The following is a 22,604-nucleotide window of genomic DNA, read 5'->3' on the forward strand; positions in this document are numbered from 1 at the left end:
GAGTTAACACTGATACTCCTCTTTTAGTTGCTTAAGATTCTTACAGCGAATTTCTTCAGTAGGTTTGTCTTTAAATGTAACTTCATCAAGAAGAAAATTTGAATGAAACGGTAGTTGGAATGTTAGTACATTGCACTTCCACACATTTCAGAGTCCGGTAACAAACACAATACATTTTCTGCCCATCTGTCTTCAATTCAGAGTTCATCATGGATTCTTCTTGGAAACTGTACTAATAAATGGCCGGCCTGGGCAAAATATGGACCATCAGTTGGGCAGTTGGAATGGCAACCCGACGACCTTCATGCTCTGTGTCTTCCGTGTACTGATTGTTTAGTGTAGACCAACCTCAACTGTGATGCTCATGGCAGCAGCAAGGTTGTGTTAGGACTCATGATACCTAGGTCTTTGTTTAGAAAATGAAAGTCCAGTTCATATACTGATGGCCTTTGTTTTCCTCACATGCATGGTAGGAAACTGTAGTGTCTACTTTAGTGCATTGATTCTTAAGAAACACACACACACACCATGATGTGAAGTCCTGGAGTTTCTTTTTTTAATATATTTTATTAATTTATTCATATTACATCTCAATTGTTATCCCATCCCTTGTATCCTCCCATTCCTCCCTCCCTCCCATTTCCCCCTTACTCTGCTCCCCTATGACTGTGACTGAGGGGGACCTCCTCCCCGCTGTATATGCTCATAGGTTATCAAGTCTCTTCTTGGTAGCCTGCTATCCTTCCTCTGAGTGCCACCAGGCCTCCCCATCCAGGGGACACTAATCTCTGTAGGTGAAGCCAGCCTTTCTTAGAACTAGAAAAGATTTTGCAAAATGGTGTTACATTAAAGTTGTGCTATTTCTTTTTCTGGTTAAAACTCCTAAATAAAGCTTGTTAAACACTGGGTACTTGGTATACAACATTTAGAAATTACAGAAAACCCAATGGTATATAGGGTCCTCTGTCTCCTGCCCCTGCCATTAAGTTAATGACAAATGTCTCTGTGCTCCTTCTGAAGATTTTACCCACAGGAAAACGACCCTTGGAGGTGTGTAAACTCTGGCAGCCAGCTGCACACCCTTGAGCAGCTGTAAGGCTCAGCAACCAGAAGAAAGACCAGAACACACCAGAATATAGAGCCGCAGACTTTATGTTGGTCCTGGACCCTTTCTGTGATAGAGAGCTCCAAACCTCTTCTGGGTACTGGCCGGCTTCTGGTCTGCATTGGCTGCTGCTCTACTCCACCGGCAGCAGGCAAGCTATTATACATCTAATCAGAGCAGTATTTTAAGCTTACTCTCCAAGCAACATTTCTGCAAAAGCAAGCTGGTGAGAGACGCCTGCTCTGGACCCTAAAGAGTCTGGAGTCCTTCCCAGCGAATTGTCTCTCACTCTGCGGAGCACGCCAGCTCAATTACTGAAGGAGCTTGATCCTTGCCACCGCCCTCCCCTCCTGTCTTCACTAGGAGCCTGGAAGAGGAGATCCGCTCCAGTGCGCACCGGAGTGACCAAGTGCAGCTGGCTACCGGGGCAGCGACCTGGACGCGGGTCCTTCTTTTCCTCCGCCCGAGGCTACACCCTCCCTGTGCGCCCTGAGCACAGCGCTGGACCATCCCGGCAGGACTCGCGGGTGACATCACTCCTGAAGATACTCTCGCTCTGGTCCTTGCCTTTACAAAGCCTCTATCAGTGTGTTTGTGGGTCTCTGGAGAGGAATCCGGCTTCCTGGGAAGAGAGCAGGGCACTGCGAAGCAACTAACCAGAGGAAGCAAAAGAGCAGGGTCGAGTGAAGGAGTATCCCAGCGGGTGGCGACATGAAATTCAACGCTGCACATTACCTGCTGCCCCTGCTGCCTGCACTCGTCCTCAGCACCAGGTGAGTCCCGGAGCAAGAGGCCCCAAGCCAGAAGGCTGCGCTGGGGAGAGGCACCTCCCACTTAAGCAAGATGCTAGCTGAGTGATTAAGGCTCAGAATCCTTGGAAAGAGTAGAGCCCTTCTATAGTTCCCCCAGCCCCCTGAAAAGAAAAGTATCAGAATTGCCTCCTCCAGGGACCAAGAGCTTCCCCTTCAGAGCAAAATGAACCCACCCACCCTCATTCCCTGCGGAGCAGTTAAGAACAGTGAGCAAGCAGAGGTAGGAGAACAAAAAGAGGAAGTAAGGAGGGAAGGAAATGTCCCTAGAGTATATGTTTACATTAGACCCCTGCTAGGAACTAAGTGCCCTCCGCCCCCCCCCCCCCCGCCCCCCCCCGCCCTGGCCCCACTCAGTGAGCCAGAGAAAGAAGAAGGTGCTAAGACTTGTACAGTAATCCCCAAACTCCTCTATGGCCTGGCTGAGGTCTGGAATGGACTTAGTGGCAGGTGACTTCTTTGGCTGTGTTTCAGGCAGGTTTCAGATTAAAAGTTACGAGACAGTACTGAGGCAGAGAAGAATCTAGTTGGGAACAATCAGGCACTGTGCTCCATCACTGGCCAAGGATGAGAATTTCAGCCCCAGCACAGAGGACCTATTTTTAGTGGAGATTTCAAACGCACTGACTGAGGAGCGCTTTGTGACTGCTGCTGGGGATCACAGTCTCAGAGTTGGTGATGGGTATGCTTTCTTCTCCCACAAGCACAGCACAAGGGTGGCCTGTTTCAGTGCCCGGGACTGAATTTCTTCTGCGTGCCTTGAACACCCTACTGGCAGCCACCCCTTTCCCTTGGCCTCCGTGAAATAAAATAACCCACAGGGTTGGGGGTTCTTTCAAATCTGCATGAATGGAGACAGTATCTTATTGTATAAGTCACCAAAAATAAAGTAGAGATACACAACTGTGAGAGATTCAGATAGAAAGCATGAAACAGCTCACAGGCTCTTAAAAGTAAGATGATGAATTCGAGTTTCTGTTTCTAGTACATGTTTCTCTCAGGCCTGCATAACCTAACTTTCCATGGAGAAGCTGCTCCACTTAATTCCACAAATAGATGGATTTGGTATTTACTTGAACATAAAATCTAAATGACTTTACCAGACTGAAATCGAACCTGAGCTTTATTTCTTCTAACAATTTGCTTGTCATTTCACTCTATAATATGCTCATGGTTTTTAAAGAAACCCATTTTGTGTCCCAGTATTAATAGGACTTTTCTAAATAATGAGTTTTTGTTTCTTAATACTGTGGTGAGTGCCAACAGACTAATAATAAAGTTTGTCTTTGGCTCCTTGCCGTTTGCTCTCACCTTCGATTTTAATAATCATTTGTGTGTTCTTTTGAAGAAAGGACATTTCTCAAGTTTATACTTAAGTAGATGCCAGACAATGTATTCAGTAAACAGTAAATGTTGGAACAAGGGAAACCCAACCTACAGTGGCATGAAGAATAGGAATCTCCTGAGTTCCCATGGTCTATTGGCTTTTAGAGAAGCTATGCTTTGCATAAAGAAGCACTATAGTCTCCACCCAAAGCTTGTTGCTAGTTTTGTGTTGCAACAGCCATCAGCTGTCTATGAAAGTATTAATTTCTATAGACACTCTTAAGACTGGAAGTTAGCACATTTAGTACAAAATATTTAAGTTATCCTGAATTACAATTAGATAGCATAGGTAGCAACAGTCTACAGCTTTGGTATTTTGGTTTAAAAAAAAAAAAAAAAAAAAGCCAAGATGGACTTGAGGACTTCAAAAGTGAATTTTTATAAGTAGTAACCCATTTACATAATTGCTCTGGGCCACCTTATTGCACTAGATCCCCAGGTCATGTTCTGATGGTGAACATATTTTAAAATGAATGTGATACTCTCTCAATAGCATATCACTTGCCAAAAAAGAATGGACTTTATAGAACTCTCACAGAAGGCCATCCTCCTTCTTGTAGTCACCAATTCTCACTGCCATATGGTAAGCATAAAGGTTAAAACCCAGACTGGAAAGCTCTGTGAAGACAGTCATATTAGTCAGGATGGGGCCGCTGCACCAAGAAACAACAGAGTGTGGCTCAGCCATGCCACCTGTGACTGGGTTTTCTGTTAGCTGACATTCTTAGTTGATCTTGCTGTGAGGGACTTGCATCTCACAGGCTAAACTCACAGAGTTTGACAGTTGCCACGTTGACTCTAAAGATCCTTCTTAGGTGTGGGGAATGTGGAGCCGAAACTCCTGATGTGGAAGCACATTCACTCTGCCATGCTTCTCTCTGGGTCAGCTCCTGAGAACTGCCTGCTTTTTCTGCAGGAGGCCAGGTGTTCACCTCTGTCTTGAAGGAAAAGAATGAGTGCTTTGAAACAGATGCTGTAGCTGGAGGCAGGCGGGTGCTTTATAGTAGTGTTCTCTAGTGACAGGGTGGAAATTTTCCGATAATTCTGCCTTTTAAATAGGAAGGATTGGTAGCTGTCTGCTCTGTTTGCTATCCCCCTTACCAGTACAACTAGAGGTCACATAGACATCAAACAGACATCCCATAATTCCATCAATGTGAATAATATCAACACTCTTCATTTAGTTCTTAACTTCATTTGTTCTGAAAGAAACCTGAATGTTCACCTTTAACAATAGACAAGCATTTTCTTAGTGAGCCCTATGGAGTTGTTGTTGTTGTTGTTGTTGTTGTAAGATGTTAATTTCCTGGCACATTGTCTCTGTTGTTTGGAAAGCACATAGAATTTCAAAACTATAGTCAAGCTAATGATTTGAAATGTAGCTAATACAAAGCTCCACTTAACTTGTGCACAAATGCATGTGGTCAAAGAACACTAAGGCATGAAAAGCTTGAATTGCCTTGGAATAGAATAGTGGCACTTTTCAAATAATTTCATTCTTCAGGAGAATTAAACTGCTATTCCAAGACAATATCCACACTTCAGAAACAGGGAATGTAGGGACTCAAATGGTGGGAGAATAGTTCTTTTGAAGTTCTTCCTGAAAAGGAACCATGGAGTGCTGGAGGAGGCTTGTGCTCTAAAGGCTGAACCTTAGTTCTTTTATGCTGTTTCCACACTCCCGGTGCCTTTGGAATGAGAACTTCCAAATGACTTGAGAGGGAGCAAGGCATAGCAGGGGAGAGGTGAAAGCCTACTATCCTCTGATGGTTTTCCATCAGGAACAACTTTAAACAGATGGTTGGTTATTGTCCTCCCAGTAGGGGGCACCTGTGAGGTCTCCTCTGGGCCCTTGATCAGCAGCTGTACCACATGCTTCCATGGGAATCTCTGCCCAGATGATACAGTGCACTCTGGATGCCCACGGCTCCCAGCAATTCTGTGCCTTATTCCAGGCTCAGGATGAAGCTGCTATGTGGGTCAAAGGAAGAGAGGGCAGCTACAAACTCAGAGATATACGAAGACATTTTTAAGGAAATGCAATTGATGTAGGAAGGAGTCTCACCTCAGCTATGATGAAATGGTGAGAGGTACTATGAGTTTCCCACCCAACTCTTTCACACAGTGAGTCAGACACACACACTTTTTAAGAATTGTATCATTCAGTATAAATGGATCAGAGAAGTGTCTTTATCAGGAGCCCCTGAAAGAGGATGTATTTTCTCCTGAGGCTGCAGTTCCAGCCCTAACTACTTATTTCTTATATCATTCTTGAAAGTGCCACTTTTGGAGAATCTTTGTTGATCACGTTTTCTTTATGACTGAAGGCAGTGACAGATCAAATGTTTACGTGTTGACTGTGCAATTGTGTCAAAGCAAAATCCAAGCAATTGAAAGGATAACCTTGACCTTCCAACACAGAATCAAAAGATGGACTGCTAAGGTGCGGAGTGACATTTTTTTTCTGTGTGATTTGTGATATCATATGTGTAACTGTTTCTGAGTAACTTTTAGAAGATTTGCTAAAAGTGACTGTAATAGGTGGGCCTCAATTATTTAAGTTAATCAAATTATAACTGTGCTCTTTTAAGTTTATATAGCAAAATATGTATGCTTATGTTTGTTATTTTAGCATCTTCTGTGCTGTTTTTATTTATACAAAATGAGAGTGTTGTCAGTCACTCAACACCTGAGTGATTTGCCAATAAAGTGCATTAGTTACAACTATATTTCTCCTACTAAGACATGCATACAAATTATTATATATTAAAAATTTTGAATATATAATAGTCTCATTCTATATAAAGCCCCAAGTGTGAATTAGAAGAAAATACATTATACCATTTTAGATGTTTCAATTATAGTATCTCCTTTCCAATGATAGCAAGCTGCAGGGCATTTCTTCTTCAGTCTCATGGACCATGGGGTAGTGGAAGACATTAGACTATCATTCATCCTCATGTGCAGAGTTTTTATGTAGCAAATAGCACTAATCACAGAACCTACCTTCTGTTTACAAAACTGAACTAGTTCACGAAAAGTTTTGGGTATGCTGTGGAACAAAGTAAATACCCTGTGAAACTGCTACCAACTACTAGAAACATTTTCATGAGATTCTTGTGTACTGATAGAAAAACAAAGTAAATCTCACATACAGATCAGTTAGTAAGACACTCTGTCTCCTAAAAGAAAGAATGGTAGGCAGTAGGAAGAGAGAAGAAATCAGGGGCCAGTGAACATGACTTCATATCTGGGCCTCTGTTCTCAAGACTGATCTACTGTCACAGCATCTGATTGGATTTGTGCAGTTTCCTGAATATTATGAAATTTAGATGCCTTTACTTTAATCACGTAGAATGTGATTTAGCACAGGAGTGTATATTTTAGCTACTTGGGTTTCTGTTTATGATGTACTTGCATGTACACTGTATACACGCATAATAATATCAAACAACCATAATATCAAATCAAAGCCATGATCACAGGTGTCAGTGAATACTAAGATGGTTTGTTTTCACCAGATGGGTGTATAGACTTAAAATTTGCTTGGTTTCATTTTCTATTTGTTTATTGCTTTTATCATCCATTAGCGAGCTTTAAAATGTATAAACCTTCGGAAAAATTAGTCAAATATCACATCAAGAAATAGATTATGCTGTAGAAAACATTTTAAAAATCAGTAATGGAGAAGAAGCCTAGCTAGTCCATGCCCTAAGAGTCATTATTGACAGGCTTTCTACAATGGCCAGAGTTCTCAGCCACTTCAGCGCCAAAACATCGTCAGTCTGCATGTATGATTCCTGAAATGTGCATGACTCTGCTTAAAAATGGACATAAAAATTATTCATTTTTCAGCTTGTACATCTCTTGAGTGTGTGTGTGTGTGTGTGTGTGTGTGTTGCCAATGGCCTGTATCAAGTGCGTATGCCATTAAGTAGGAAGTCACATGTGAACAAGAGGAAGTAAGAGATAGGGATTATGCTGTCTATGGCACAGAGACTGAGACAGTCACATAAACTCGTACGAACTTTGTTTTATGAGTACAGAGGACACAGAATCATTGACAGTAAACAATTCCTCTCAGACACAAATGAAGGTCAGCCAAATAACCAGCATCTTCCTTGAATGTGCTCAAAAAAATGCTGTGAGATGTCCTCAGATCACGGGTAGGGTATGCACTGCAATTATGTCTGACTTGTTGCCCATAGCTTTGGAGTGTTTTAATCCCTTCAAGTGTACTTTAAGGAGTTTGTTGTTGGAAGACGAGCTGCAAATAAAAGCTCCGTTTTGTTCAAAGCTCCACATTTTGCAAGAGGGAAAACAGACTTAGACTAAGTGAGATTTCTCGAAGGCCACAGAGGGAAAGTCAGACAAACCCCAGAACTTCCTGAGGGGTTTCCTCTGTCATGTCACTCTGCTCAAGAACAAATCTCTTGCTATCAGGGAAGATGAGAACACCTGGCTCCTGTGCTGCATCAGGAGGATTCCATTTACAGCAAAATCTAAAGTAAGATTAAATGGAGTCTCCAACCACACACAGTCCTGATATGCAGCAGGCTACAGGCAAAGAGAGTTACAGCAAGGGCAGGAGTCCATTCCTCACTCTGTGCTCTGTTCGTTTCAGAAATGAGAGCTGGCCCAAAGCTAAACTGGGCCGTGGTCAGAAGAATTGTCAGTGCTTTTTCACTGTTGCACACAATTGACTGAAAAGACGTGCCAAAGTGGAGCCTGTTGGACCTTATGCTCTAATGTGAAGCGATATTTTTTTGTCACATTGAAATTTATTTATTTGATACTCCTCTGTTGAGAATTCTCTGTTTAGTTCCCAGCCCCATTGACCATGTCCCCTGGAGGAGGAGACCTGGTGGCACTCAGAGGAAGGACAGCTGGTAGCCAAGAAGAGACTTGATACCCTATGAGCATATACAGGGGGAGGTAATCCCCCTCAGGAACAGTCATAGGGGAGGGGAATAATGGGAAAATGGGGGGGGGGGGAGGAATAGGAGGATACAAGGGATGAGATAAACATTGAGATGTAACAAGAATAAATTAATAAAAAAAAAAAGAAATTTATTTATTGAAACTACTTCATACAAATGCACATTTATGCAGGGTTCAACATTGATTAAATAAAACACGTTTAAGTGTAGTTTAGTGTGTAGCATGTAGCTGCACTATGTCCCTCAGGAAATGCTAAGATAGGCTAGCTTAGGTTACAAATCTGGTGTGTTGCTTGACACATCTCAAACAAGTAACATGTTATTTAGCATGTTATTAAAACTGAAAATAAATACATTTATTAAGTTAATTTCAACATTCTAGACCAGAACAGCCCAAGTGACAAAATTATAGCCTAATTTATGTTAATATCTGTTGAAGTCGGGGGAGGGGGAAGTAGGAAGAGTGGACAGCTTTCATAGACATGTGAAATAAGCCCACCTGTTTAGCGGAATGCACATGAGAGAGCTCCTAAAAAGAGGACTTTAAACTCTAGACTCCCATTATTGTTGATAATCAACTAACTGAATATTATGGGCACTTGATCACCCACCTTGACCTTCTTTTCAGTTGTACATCTCTTGCTTAGAAAATCATGTAAGGACTTGATACACTGCTAAACCAGGCCTCTGTGGTCCAACTAAGTAAGATGTCAGTAAAGATTAATGAAGATTTTCTTCATGTCTCCTGTGGGGACTGTGCCTTCCTCCAGCCAAAATGAGGGTGAGAATTCTTAATGTCCATAATCTCACTTACAGCCTCCTCCTAGGGTCTAGAAGCACTTACTCATCTGTAGCTTAGTCACTAATGCTAGGGAGGGATGGTTAAAGGAACCATGATGTTTGCCCTTTTTACATGGAATTAAAATTTAAATTTACAAAGTCAGATATCTAGCATCACAGGGATTTAGAATGGCAATTAACATCTCTTTTCCATCACCGTCTGGTCCATAGAAAGGTGATAATGATGCCCCTCTCATAAAGTTGTCAAGCAGATTAATTATGATAATATATGTAAATTATAATGTCCCACTCAGAGGAACACAACCTGACATGCCACCATCATTATGACATGATTAGAAGGTTTTGGCAAGGCTTAGTCCCAAAGTGTTCTCACACCAGTGTACATAAGCAAGTCAGAATTAGTAGGGGAGATGTTTTGAAGTTCAAGCCTACCTTGAACTATGAAAACATATTTTCTTTAGGGATGAAGAAAACTATCCGGAGTACAGTGCAGAGGCCAGTTCTTTATCATTCAAGCAAGTCCCACTTGGAAACACTAATTTAAATGTCCACGATATCCTCGAGGAAAGGAAAAGGATTACGGTATCCAGTTTATATCTAGAACTTCCAAATTCTGTTGCCAATATGGTTAAAATTTTTAAAATGTATTAAAAGTATAGTCCATTGATGGCTTTGAGGAAAGTTCATTGTGCAGGCTCACCTGATAATGGCAAACCCACAGGAATACATCATGAATGAGGAAAAGCATACACATTGACAAATTAGACATAAGGAGGGTCCTGCACTGTTTCTACTAAGTAGTTTCCCAGGGGCAAGGCCCAGACTGAGTATCATTAAACAGCCCAGGAATGGTTGGAGTGTCAGAGAGAGTTTGAGCCTTGCACAGGATGCTGTGTGCATGGGAAAAGATTTGACTCAAATAAAAGTTCACACACACACACAAAAAAAAAAGAGTTCACAACCAATAGTATAGTATTTCTGCCTTTAAGAAAATACACAACTTTCTTTTTTCTCATGCTTAAGATCATTCCTTGCTAATCTTTGCAGTAACTAAGCCTTTGGCATTGGGTAGGAAAGAGGAAAAAATCTCTGCATTACAAAAGAAACAAGAAGATGTGTGAAAAATTGAAGTGACATGTTGGCAAAAGGCAGATATGGTTGAAGGAGCCAGTTATTATTGAGAGTGTAGCTTTCCTCTTTCTTCCACAGAGAGAAATGTGAGCTCATTTGACAAATAAGTTCACAAGAAAAGTATGGGAAATTGTTCTTTTCCTGAAACTGTAGTTTGGAATGCTATAGAAATATATTGAATCCTTGCTCTTTAATGTTCTGCACAGATCTTTATTTCAGATGTTTACACTGTAGAATTGAGAATTGTGCACTACAGGTCCAACCAGAATGACTGGGAATGAAGCAAGCCTCTGGAGATGACACAACTATTTACTTACTGTGAGTTAACCTTTGTGTTTTAGCTACATCCACACTATGCGTGTTACGTACGTACCTAGGGTGATCTGGACATTTAATACGTTTAAACAATTAGCCGACCTTGTTCCAGATGGAAAGCACTGAGATCTCATCTTATTGTTTTGAGAGAGACACTACAAATGGAATCCCAATCCTACTTATATAATCAACTTTCCACATCAAAGCACACACACACAGACACACACACACACACACACACACAACACAAAGATAAAGAATAAAAGGATTCTAATAACCTACTGCTGGGAAGTGGAAATATTGCTCAATGGTTAAGAACATTTGGTGCTCTTGCAGAGGACCTAGGTTCAATTCTCAACAACCACATGGCAGTGCACAACCCTATATAACTCCTGACTCAGGGTACCCAACACTTTCTTCTGGCCTCAAGGGGGCCAGGCAGGCACATACATATATAATGTATGTATGTATGTATGTATGTATGTATGTATGTATGTATGTATGTATAGCACCTAGCCACATTGAAAAGAATGATACTACTAGTGAGAAACTACTTGTTCTCCTCAGATGGGAGGGTGTGTGACATTAAAATGTTCTTAAAGTAAAGCAAAGAAGTATATTAGTTTGAAGGCAGGACAAATTGAAGCTTTCATTAGAAATCCAAAAATTTTCAGGCAATTTCATCTTTTCATTTTAGAAAATGTATGTGTCCTCTGATGTGTGTTTCTAAAAACATACTCTTCAATGTGTGAGAATGAGCATTTCCTGGGGTGAATGTGAGTCAGACAGGTCCAAGCTCTTGTGTTAGGCATAATAGATCGGTTCTCTGAGGAGAGGACAGTGGATTTCCATCTCGGTGGGAATACCTCCAGTCAATAGAGAAGCCTAGACATCACCGCTTCAGTGTTTGAGGCCACAGGGTACTTTGGTAGTCTGTGGCAAAAGAAATCGCAGTCAACTGTGTATGAATATTGTGTATTTAATAATTGAGGAAGTTATCTCCCACCAAGAGGTACTTATCATTCAAGTTGCATGAAGAGTATCTTCTGCCTTGTGTGCTGTTCTCCGAAGAGGAAAAGAAAATCAGATAAGTTAAATGCTATGAAACAATTTACATGGATTCTCAGGGGCATGCAAATAACTGTGAGGGTGGGGTGAAGTCCCTGTGAGGCACTGAGAAGGGTGGGCTTTACCTCCAGGCATGATGAGCTGCATCAGCGCAATCTGTAACAGGGAGGAGATGACAACACCCAAGCCCCGCAGGTGCAGCAGAACCACGTGCTGGTGTCTTCATGACACAAGACATCTGTATTGTCAGATCAGGCCCACATGATGTTTACCCTAGTGAGCAATACCTCTTTCTGTCACAAACACAACTGTTTTAATGATGGGGAAAACATGTTTTCTCCTGGAATTTTCTGAGTTAATTAGCGAGTTAAATCCTCCTCAACCTTTGATTCTTATTGTCCTTTTCTTTGGCAGTATTCATTTTCTCTTTTTTGTGTAAAAATAATATAATATAATAATATAATTTATGTAGTAATTGTGTTCAATCAGGCTAATCCTCATAACTTACCTCTGTGGTGGTTTCTGATGTTGCCAGGGATTATAGGTAAGGAAGCTGAGACACAAAGGGATGAGATTAATCACTCTTAAAGCCAGTTGTAGAGACAATGGTAAATTCATTCCCAAGGATGCTATGCTCATGCACTTAATGGGTGACTGTACCCCATGCTGCTAAGCCAGGCGAATGATGTAAATTGAATTTGCATCATTATAGTGTTTTGTTTTCCTCCCCAAAAACATGAAATAAAATGATAAAGTAAAATAGCTTCAGGGTGTAAATAATAAAGGAAGAAATAAAAATATGGAACTTTTAAAAAAAATATTTTCCACCATGTCCATTAAAAGTAGCAGAAGATTCTTTCCATAACTTTTATTTTATCTATTTCTACTGTGAAAGAAAATTTCCACATACTAGTAAAGAACCGTCTTTTTTACGTGTGCCCTGTTTTTGCAAAACTGCCAATAACATCCCCATCTCTGGGTGCAAACGCTGCCCTAACATTAGCCTTAGGGCTTGAGCAGGGCTGGCACATTCATGTCTCCAGCTCGTGAGTCCCGCTGGTGTGATTCTGGCAGTGCTGAGAACCAAGTAGGAATTCTGAAAACACTAGCTAAAGGATGGGTTTTTCTGTCTTTAGTAATAATTTTCTTGTGAATTTCTCTAGGGCTCCTGTATTTAATGCTTCTTCAGTACCTCATGGAGTCCTTTCCTTATAGATTAAGATGTTAAGTATCAGAGAAGTTAATAAATTTAAGGTCACAAAATTAATAAGGAGCTGCAATGTGAACCCGTGATTTAAGGAGCATCAGCACCAAGGTTGGAGTGCTGAGACAATAATGGTTGCTAGTAAAAATGTGTGCCGTTTAGGCTCATGGGAAATAAATCAAAATCAAAGGTGCTGATGGGAAATGTGTGCAGACTGGTGGGAACAGACACCTGTGCCAAGACTCAGCGACAAGCTAGCTCATGCAGGGTTCAGTGTCCCTCCGATTTAGTAGATTTCACCTTTCATTTTACACATGTAGAAAGTGACAGATTTGTGTGTAGTTGAGCAGTAATATTAGTCCCGGCCACTAAGGTAGCATCAAAATACATAGAACTTATGGACTCTGGAGTAGTACTTCTGCTATTGACCAGGAGATGGCATTATGAAGCATTATAGTCCTCTGTGCTAGACTTAACCCATTCTAGACTTGACATGTTCATCCCAACATTGATTTTTAGTAAGATTTGATTTCAAATAGAAATTATAGACAAGGAGTAACATATTGTGTATATTCAAATAATAAATGCAGTAGCATGTTTGGGGATGTTGCTTAGTGGTACAGAAATGGCCCTGGGTTTTATCTTCAGTAAGAGCCCAAAAATAATATAACACACAACAAACAATATATTATACCCAGGTAAAACGTTTGTGCATGTGAGTGTGTGCCATATTCAATTTCCACCTTTCTGAGGCCATTTTTGTGATGTGTTATTTAGACTAATTCTGTTACCAGCTAGATCATTTTCCATGTATAACTTTCTTCTAAAGGGGCAATATGTGTGAAGATTTAATAATGGGCCAATTCCACCCCCCCACACACACATTGTGTCTTAGATTCATTACACTAAGTTATTTCTTAATGACAGCCATAAAGGGTAATGGGGATTTTAATATTTCATGCATGCCTATATGTATTCCCAACATCCATACAGGAATTAGTAATACCCTCATTGTATAGATGCAGGGAATACCGATGATGACAGCTGCATTGAACAAATGTGAGTTCTGAGTTCCACTTTACAATGTCAAAGTTGCTTTGGATACAGACAGTTGGTGAATAAAGGGATCAAATTGCTCCAGAACTGAATCCTATGCTTCACAGACAGAAACAGAGACAAGTTTATGGAGCAGAAAGCATACTGTGTTTCATCATGATGACTTCCTCTCTTCATATCTTAAGGGGAAGCAAAGGTCTCTTGTCTCCAGTATCAAACTGTGTAGTGTGTCTGGCACATCTGTCTTTCGCCACACATTTGTTTTCTTTCTACTCATAAACTGATGTCAGAACCTGTCTCTACATCTTGCCTACTTAGCTGGTTAAAATAGAATTTTGTGTATTTGTTAGTAAATATCAATCTATAGTTGCTTTATATATGGTATAAGCTCATGTCTTTCTTATGAATTGCAATACAAAAGACAGAAAATGAGAGTTAGCTTGTATTCCGTGGTTGTAAAGTGGGCAATCAAGCTGCTTTGTAGAGTTCATGGGCTGAGATACTTCACTAGTCATCAGTCTTTCTTCTACCAAATATGTATATTCATATACATTGTCCTTGAGGTCATAGTGAAAAGCCATGGTATCCACCATCACCATATTGCCAAGCTGGTTTGCGTTTAACAGACGCCACCCTTTAACATACTCATGGTGCATACAAGCATAGTAGGTGTTCCCAGTTTCAGCTAAGCATTTGATAAATACATGAGCTATTCAACAGTTTTCACTACTGGGTTGGTGTTGGGTGGTTTTCAACAACAAATTAAATAAAATATTTTTTGAGCCTGCTTAAGGATCAGCTGTGATATTTGGCAGCCTAGGTGTATACAATTGTTTTCAGTTTAAAACACAATTTTGTCATAAGTCAGAGTGTGCTGTATGTGTGTGCATGCCCATGCACATACACACACGTGCGTAGTACTTGATGCCTGAGGTGATATGGATGTAGATATGTTTATATTTACATGCGTATATAAATCTGCATCTTCATTTTGTGCTTCTCATTGTAGGAGAATTTTAAAAGCATTTCTAGGCTCTTAGGAGTCTTATGCTTCCGGCAAAGAAAAGGACAAAACTAGATTGTACCATGGAAGATCAATTAACTAGTTGATCAGCACCAACTACACACTAAATTTGGGCAGAAATAAGTGAAAATTTTTTCAGGACACCTGTAGCCACTGGTGTTCTTGTGACCTTTTGGAGAATGAGTGTAAACAGTATTTATCCCCAAGAATGATGGAAAGGTGACAGGCTGATAAAACAAGAGCTTATGAGGAGAATGCTAAGAGGAGGAACAAGCACAGACTGAACAGAGGGAGTGTTTGATGTGCGCTAGAAAGGTGCCTTGGGCGAGTACAGTCAGGCTTCCTTGGCTGTGGGCTGTAATAGCAAGCTCATATGGCTAGGGGATAGAGTAGTCTTATGGAGGCAGAATGTTTTAAAGATGAGCGGTGAGCACTGCACTACTCATCTTGGGCGTGCGGTGTCATAGATGCCGGATGCAGAGAGGATGTTTCTCTTCTTTTTGTTCTGTCAATAAAAATGACAAACTGGCAGAAGCATACTTGGGAATAAAACCACAAAGGCAGGCAGAAAAGAGCTGTCTCCGATTCCTCATCCAGAATATAAAAGAAGGAGAAGAATGGAGTTTTCCTTTTTTTTTTTTTTTTGTGTGTGTGTGTGTGTGTGTGTGTGTGTGTGTGTTGCTATAACAAGGTTTCTGAAGCCAGATGCCTTAAAAAGCAAAAAAGATTTAGTAGGCCATAATTTTGGAGACTGTAACATCAACATTGTGCAGCTGCAATGGTTCAGTCTCTGGTGAAGTCTAACTGTGGATGATTTCATGGAAAGGACATAAACAAGAAAAAGATGTCTTCATAGAACAGGAAGCCAGAAAAGAAGGGGCAAGGCTTACTCCCTTCATAGCAATACTCATAAGAGGTAGCTTGCTCTAATGGGAGGTCACACCATTTGAAGTATAGTCTCGTGCTGCAGTTTAATGTCCTAAGCAACAGAATCACTAGCTATGAATGACACTTTGGGTTACTACAAAGAATAACTTGACCATGGGAGGCTCCCTACCTGAGGGAGTAGGGAAGAGAGAACCATGGAAGATGCCACCATTGTTAGACTTAGTTTCTCTAAAAGCTAAGATGGTTTGTGAAAACTACTTGGTTTTGGTGGGATTTTCTGTTTATTTTGCGTTGAGTTATAGATATTTGTGCAAAATGAAAACTGTTTCTTTGAAAAATTAGTAGTAGCAGTAGTAGTAGCAGTCTGTGCGCGCATGCATGCATGAATGTGTGTGTGTGCATGTGTGTTTGTGTGTGGTGTGTGTGTGTGTGAGAGAGAGAGAGAGAGAGACAGAGAGAGAGAGAGAGAGAGAGAGAGAGAGAGAGAGAGAGAGAGAGGGCTTATACTGTGGTCTGTTCTTTTTCTACTGTGGATTCCAGGGACCAAATTCAGGATATCAGATTTCTGTAGCCAGCACATTACCCATTGAACTGTCTCACTAGCCCCCATCAAACTGTTCATATGGGATGGGTCTAGGTCTTACATAGATACACTATGATAAATAAGTTGCAATTTGCAGATGTGAAACTGTGACCATTCAAGATAGAAAAACTCTGAGAGCCTCTATGGGCTCTAGAGTGTACTTCTTGTTCTCATTTGTCCTTTATTCTTTCTCCTCGTCCTCATCTTCACTCTTCATCCCTCCCTCCCATTCTCTTCCTCCCCTCCTCCTTTTTTCCTCCTCTTCCTACATTAAGTTGCCTAGGTTTTTCTCTGGGCTCGGACTTCTGAGTGCTGGGGTTACAGGCTTGTATACCAAAGTGTGGCTCATCATTTGAATTTCAAAATGACTCTCTAATTGCCCTTGAATATCAGATGCTAACTTAGCACATTTCCCATTGTGCTAAAAGGCTGGGAAAACAATAGGATGCTTGTAAGTAAATGAGTCTTTAAGACAGAGGAACTATGCCTTTCATGGTTCATATTTATTCTTAAACAAATATTCTTAATAAACGAGAATAAGAATACTGTAGCACTTACGGAGTAGCTATTACCTTATTTAATTAGTACATTACATAATTTATCTTACCTAATGCATAGTTAAGAGACTTGAATTAACTAGCTAGTTAATGCCAGAATATAAAGTTAAGCCAAGGGCTATAAAACCTTAATATGTAAGTTCCATATCATTAGAGTCATTAATGTTAAATATCTTTCATTAGATGAGAGGGAAAAAACTGACTATCCTACTTCCCCTGAGACAGTCTAAACTCATAATTTTGGTGAACATAGAATACAACCCTGAAAATATCTTTTGTATCTGTTGTCAGTGAAAACTCTCTTCCCTTGCTCAAACATCCAGAAATATGTACTAAATGCACTACAAGATGTGTTGTGTTGAACGTGTTTAATGGAGTTCTGAGAGTATTGAGTTGATGAAAGGAGCCTCACGTGGGTGGTAGGTTTTGTGTATATTTGTTAAAGAATTTTTCTATCTAGCCCTCAGAGTACTCGTTTTTCAATAGCTAGCTTGCAGCAGCCACCACAGATGTCAGCTAATCTTACAAATGCTTTATTTTTATTTGATTTCGTTAGTTAACCACATTCCTTGCCTTTTAATTTTGCTTCAGAAGCTACACAGCTATGTGACTTCACAGTACTCTAACAATAAAGTCCATAATATCTGGAAATCTTTCATTTTCAGGGAACGTGAATTAGAGGATGTTGAAGTCCAAAGTCCTCATAAGTAGGGATTCTGTTAGAAAGACAGCTGTCAGATTGCATTGGGATTATCAGTAGCAGAATTAAATGATAGCACTTGCTACTCCACTCACTAGTGTAGGACTGGAAATGGCATTGCCATCAGCAGGAAGGGAACGGGCATCAAACCTCTGCATAGGGATGTGATTGGATTTGAACAGTATTATGAAGCTCTCCCTGCGAGACAAACCGGATGTGATGATGGAGTTCCTGCCAGAAGCAGCACACATATAAGGAGCTTTGCAGCATTTTTAATGTGCATGACAGAGTGTGTGGAAAGGCAAGCTTCTGTAAGTTTCTGTAATAATAGCAACGGAACCCTTCACACTGAAAAGGGAGTCAGAATATCTGCTCCTCATTCTCACTCCCATTTCCCTGCTTGTCCCGTATTCTTCCATGTTGAGGAAAGTATAATGAGTCTGCTTATGTAAGAATTGGAATCTGGGCCAGAATAGATTTAGGAAACCCTGAAACTACAGCTTGATTATTAACAGCTCAGAAAGTTAGCTTTTTGCCCATACAAAGCTCACTAAGGAACAATCCCAAAAGTCTTACCACCATCTGAAGAACAGCAAATCCCACCCATGGTAAACAGAAAAAAAAAATGATGGCATACAGTTGGGTTCATTGTATCCCAGACTACAACTCAGATTTCCATGCCCAGGCTCCCTGTCTTTTTCTGTGCCATGCATACAGCAGGTTTTGAAAAGTGGATTTGTAATCTACTGTTGGGCAAAGAAGGAGAAAATAAATCTTGTATTAATCCCAAGTAAGCTCCTCTCAGGAAATCTGCCCAGGGCATATGGTGTCTTGATTCTACATTCCCCATTTTTTTCCCACTGCCATCCCTGGTGACATACTGCAGAGGACATTGGCCAAGCCTTTCAAGGACATCCTCCTTCCAAAGGAAAGGAACTAGGCCATGTGGCCCTTTCCTGGATAGTTTTCTCTTCATTTGTGACTTTATCTTCCTCAGAAGAGACAAAAAGGTCAGAGCTTCACCAGGCATTTTTAACCCAGCTCAGATACTGTGTTAATAGCACATTTTGCAGTTACTGAGGACTATGATTCAGAAAGAAAGATGAGCTATATTACACTAAGACTAGATATAGAAACAATGTAGGGTCAGCAACCCCAAAGTGAACTGCATTAGAATACGTAAAGCACCGGACCCAAACCTAAAGGAAGCTGAAATAAAACCTAACGTCTAGTATCATTACTGAGAAAGAGAGTAAAATTATTGGAATGCCTGGTGATGTTATATAGTCATTTTCTTACCACCTTACACAAACAGAGAGTTCAGTTGTTATCAGGTCATAATAAAAATAATACTTGATATTCTAAAAAAAACAAAAAGAAAAACAAACAAATGAACAAAGGAAAAATTCCATTGGCCTTTGCACTGCCTAAAATCTTACATAATTATTTTATTCTCTTAGCAAATATATAATTCTTTTAATGAGTTAGAAATTTATTTCCATACACCTCCTAAGTGCAGCACATAAAACATTTAGACACATACCTTTCTGTGAGCAGACTAATTAAATGCCTAGCCTTTTTTCTAACATCCTGACAAGCTTGACTTGGAAGTGAGAAAATGGGTGGTCCAGAGGAGTAACTCATTTAAGACTCAATTACCCATCTATTTATTGGAGGAAATCTAAGTAGCCAATGGTTTTTCAAATTACATTTTTATCTCCACCCTGTGAAAGCTATTCATTTTCTTTAGTGGAGTAAGGGGAGATTTAGCCAAAAATTTGTACACATCCAACCTTTGTTACATTCATTCACTTTGAAGAAGAGTCAGGTATTCTCTACTTTTTAGTCACCAAGTCAACAACTGGTGAAGATTGCACAACATAATGATCAGGGCATTTTACTTAACCCTGATTACCTAGTTAAACCTCTTGTGGTATGCATGAGACATGCCCTTCACAGGTTCATGTGTTTTGAACTTGATCTTTAGTCAATAGTGCTGCTTAGAGGAAATTTTAAAATCCTTTTGAATTGAGGCCTAGTTGGAGGACTTGGACCTCAAAGGGTGTGACTTTAAAGGCTATTTCCAATTCAAACACTTAATTGCATCAGTGGTGTGAGGTTGTTTCTGTTGTTGCTGAGATGTGCATACGCACTTGCTGTCACCTACATGGTAGTCAGTAGAGTGGCTTTCACTTTCAGAAACACAAAAACACCCATTGATCTATACTCTGGCAAGAAGAATTTTCTCAAGTGGTGTGTGGGGTCTAATTTAAAACTAACATTATAGAGGAAATGCCTATTGTAGAGGAATTTTAATCCAGCAACATGGCTGCTCTGGCAGGGGATCACATCCAAAGACCTAGATCTGTGTGATCTGGCTGGACTGAATATACACTTTGGATTGCCGTATGATCTGGCTGGATACTTAGTAAACACCTTTAATGCCAAATGATAAAGGAAAGGTTAGTTTATAGAAAGAAGCAGCCATATTTTAAAGTCTAATGGAAGGGCATACAATGTGACAAATCAGGGAAAGATTTGACAGAATGAGTCAGAGATGAGATAAGTAAGAAAGGCAACTTGAGAGCAGCACAGGGTGAGAGAAAAGAGGGTTTTTACCAAGAATTTCTTTCCAGGACAGTTTTACAGAGACAGGTTTCAGAGAAAACAAGATGGACACAGATGAAGCCAGAATGAACTAAAGAATGAGAGGAGACAGAAGATTAAAACATATTGCCAGAATTATTTTTGAGGATAGGCAGAATAATTCAGTCAGAAGCAAGAGAAGCCAGTTAGAATCAGCTTGAAAAGGAGTTTAAGCTAGAAGATCAGAGTTAAACCAACCAGCCAGAGTTCAGAAAGAACTAAAATGTCAGGAATGGTTCTCAGCTCATTCTGGCTTGAAAAAAAAATGCTATTTGACTTTTCTTTTTTATGACATTATTCTTTCATAGTCAATACCTTTAATGTGATTTGATCACATCCACTCCATTATCCTCTCTAACTCCATAATTTTTGCAACAAGATTGTGTGTTTCTCCTTCTTTCCCCAAAGTATCCCTCCTATTTTCACATTTTGATTGCTTTCAGCCCACTATGTTTGATTGTAGTTTTCTGCACAAGCATGGGTAACATGTTTATTTACCTGAGTAGAGCCATGTTTATTTACTTGAGTAGAGCCAATGTGTTCATAATGCACCGTGAAGGCATGTGACTCCACCCCATCCCCACCTCCAATAACTAACTGTCTATAGTTCCTCAAGCAGTTGTAGGCTTTATGAGCCATGGTGGAATATTGACAAATCCTGTCCTGTGCACAACTCACACAGTTAGATACTGTTGTGTGTTTATGAGCCATGTCATATCATAGGCCCAAAGCCATACCAAGTCCAGGAGGTAGTTTTTTACAGCACTCCTTCCCACTCCCTAGATCTTAAATCTTTCTATAACCCCCCCACAGTATTGCCTTAGTCTTGGAAGGGGTGATATAGACACACTGTTTAGAGATCAGAAACCAACAGTCAATTTTCCTCAACACTTTGACCTATCGTGAATCTCTGCATTGACCTCTCCTCAATGCCAACAGAATCTTAACTGACCAAGACTGGAAGAAGTATAAGTATGTTTGAACATAGCATAAATATTTAGAAGACAGGTTGATATCATGTCCATATATTAATAGTTCCTCTTATAGATGAAAGTTCTAGTCACAGACTTTAGAACTGGTTTACAGTACTAGATGTTAATCCCTGTCACATCAACATTGCACCAGAGGGCACATCCTTATCAGCACATTGGTATTGTAGCCTGTACAATTTATAGTTGAGTAAGACCATTGATAACTCTTGTCTTGAAATAGCCTACGTAGCACCTCCCTTCACTGTGGAAGATAGGCAGTAAGTACAGAGTTCTTACAGCCTGATTCCTCTCTGTCCTGAATCCAAAGTATCAAGTGCATTCAGCAATAGGGTCTCATAACAGTGATATGCTATATTTTTTTCAGGGTGGTCTCTAGACCTATATTCATGAGGAAGTATCCTGTACTTGGTACCAGGATGCTGTTTAATAATCAATGGTTTGGGGAAGCAGCATTATCTAGCTATGTTTTTTAGTTAACATAAGATAGCTGAATTCCATATGATTTTTGTCATTTATATTTGCTTTTATTTAAGTTCTCCATTTTGGCCATTTCCCAACTGCATTCCTACTTAAACCTTTGAACTCCCAACATTGTTCTCTATGCTTATTGTACAAGTCTACAACTATTTGTAGAACCTACAAAATCCATCTCATGCTGTCAAAATATTCACTCAGAATAGATCTTCTCACCTGATCATTAAAATAATATCTTTAAAATTACCTAGTCTTGGCTTTTTTTTTTTTTTTTGAGTAGCTGGGGGCTACTTATTAATAATGTTTTTTTTTTATTGTTGCTGCTGTGGTTGCTCCTCTCAAAATCTAATGTTTTCCCCCTGCACTGAAACATAATACAGCATTAAAATATCTACTTTGGTCAGAGTATCTTTGAGGAAAAAAGCTTGATTTTGGGTATCTTTGTGGGGAGGGATACGTGTGTGTGTGTGTGTGTGTGTGTGTGTGTGTGTGTGTGTGTGTGTGTGTGTGTGTGTAAGGGAGAGAGAGAGAGACAGAGAGAGACAGAGACAGAGAGAGAGAGACAGACAGACAGACAGAGCAGGGGAGAGAGAGAGATTTACTGTAGGAACTAGATGGTTTTGGAGGTTGTGTGGTCCCTGAATCTGCCATCTACCACCTTCTGAGGAACCAGGAGATCTTGTACAATACACGATGATTCCAAAGACCCAGCATTTGTGATAGCTTGATATACAGTCAGCTGATTTCCAGATTTTAGAAAGTGAGAGTGCTTACATTCAAGGGCAGGGAAGGATGAGATCAAGGAGAGAGAAGGACTTTCTCTTTCTCTTCCTTCTGTTCTATCTGATCTGTCAGAATATTGAATAATGGCTGTTCTTAATGGGGGCACAGCTGCTTAACTGTGCTCACTTGCTAACCACATCTT

The 22,604-nt window shown here is 40.2% G+C and overlaps 1 protein-coding gene across 8 annotated transcripts in view; it reads left to right on the forward strand.

Moving 5' to 3' along the window:
- Positions 1-1,240: 1,240 nt before the first annotated feature.
- Positions 1,241-22,604, forward strand: part of Luzp2 (leucine zipper protein 2) — a 463,171-nt gene continuing 441,807 nt past the window's right edge. For all 8 annotated transcript variants that reach the window (XM_051148629.1, XM_051148628.1, XM_051148627.1 and 5 more), the window contains exon 1: positions 1,241-1,878. In XM_051148629.1, the coding sequence (XP_051004586.1) occupies positions 1,817-1,878 (62 nt within the window). In that variant the 5' untranslated portion in view covers positions 1,241-1,816. The remainder of the gene's footprint in view (positions 1,879-22,604) is intronic.

The sequence above is a fragment of the Acomys russatus genome, chromosome 7 (assembly GCF_903995435.1).
Source record: "Acomys russatus chromosome 7, mAcoRus1.1, whole genome shotgun sequence".
NCBI classification, from domain to species: Eukaryota; Metazoa; Chordata; class Mammalia; order Rodentia; family Muridae; genus Acomys; species Acomys russatus.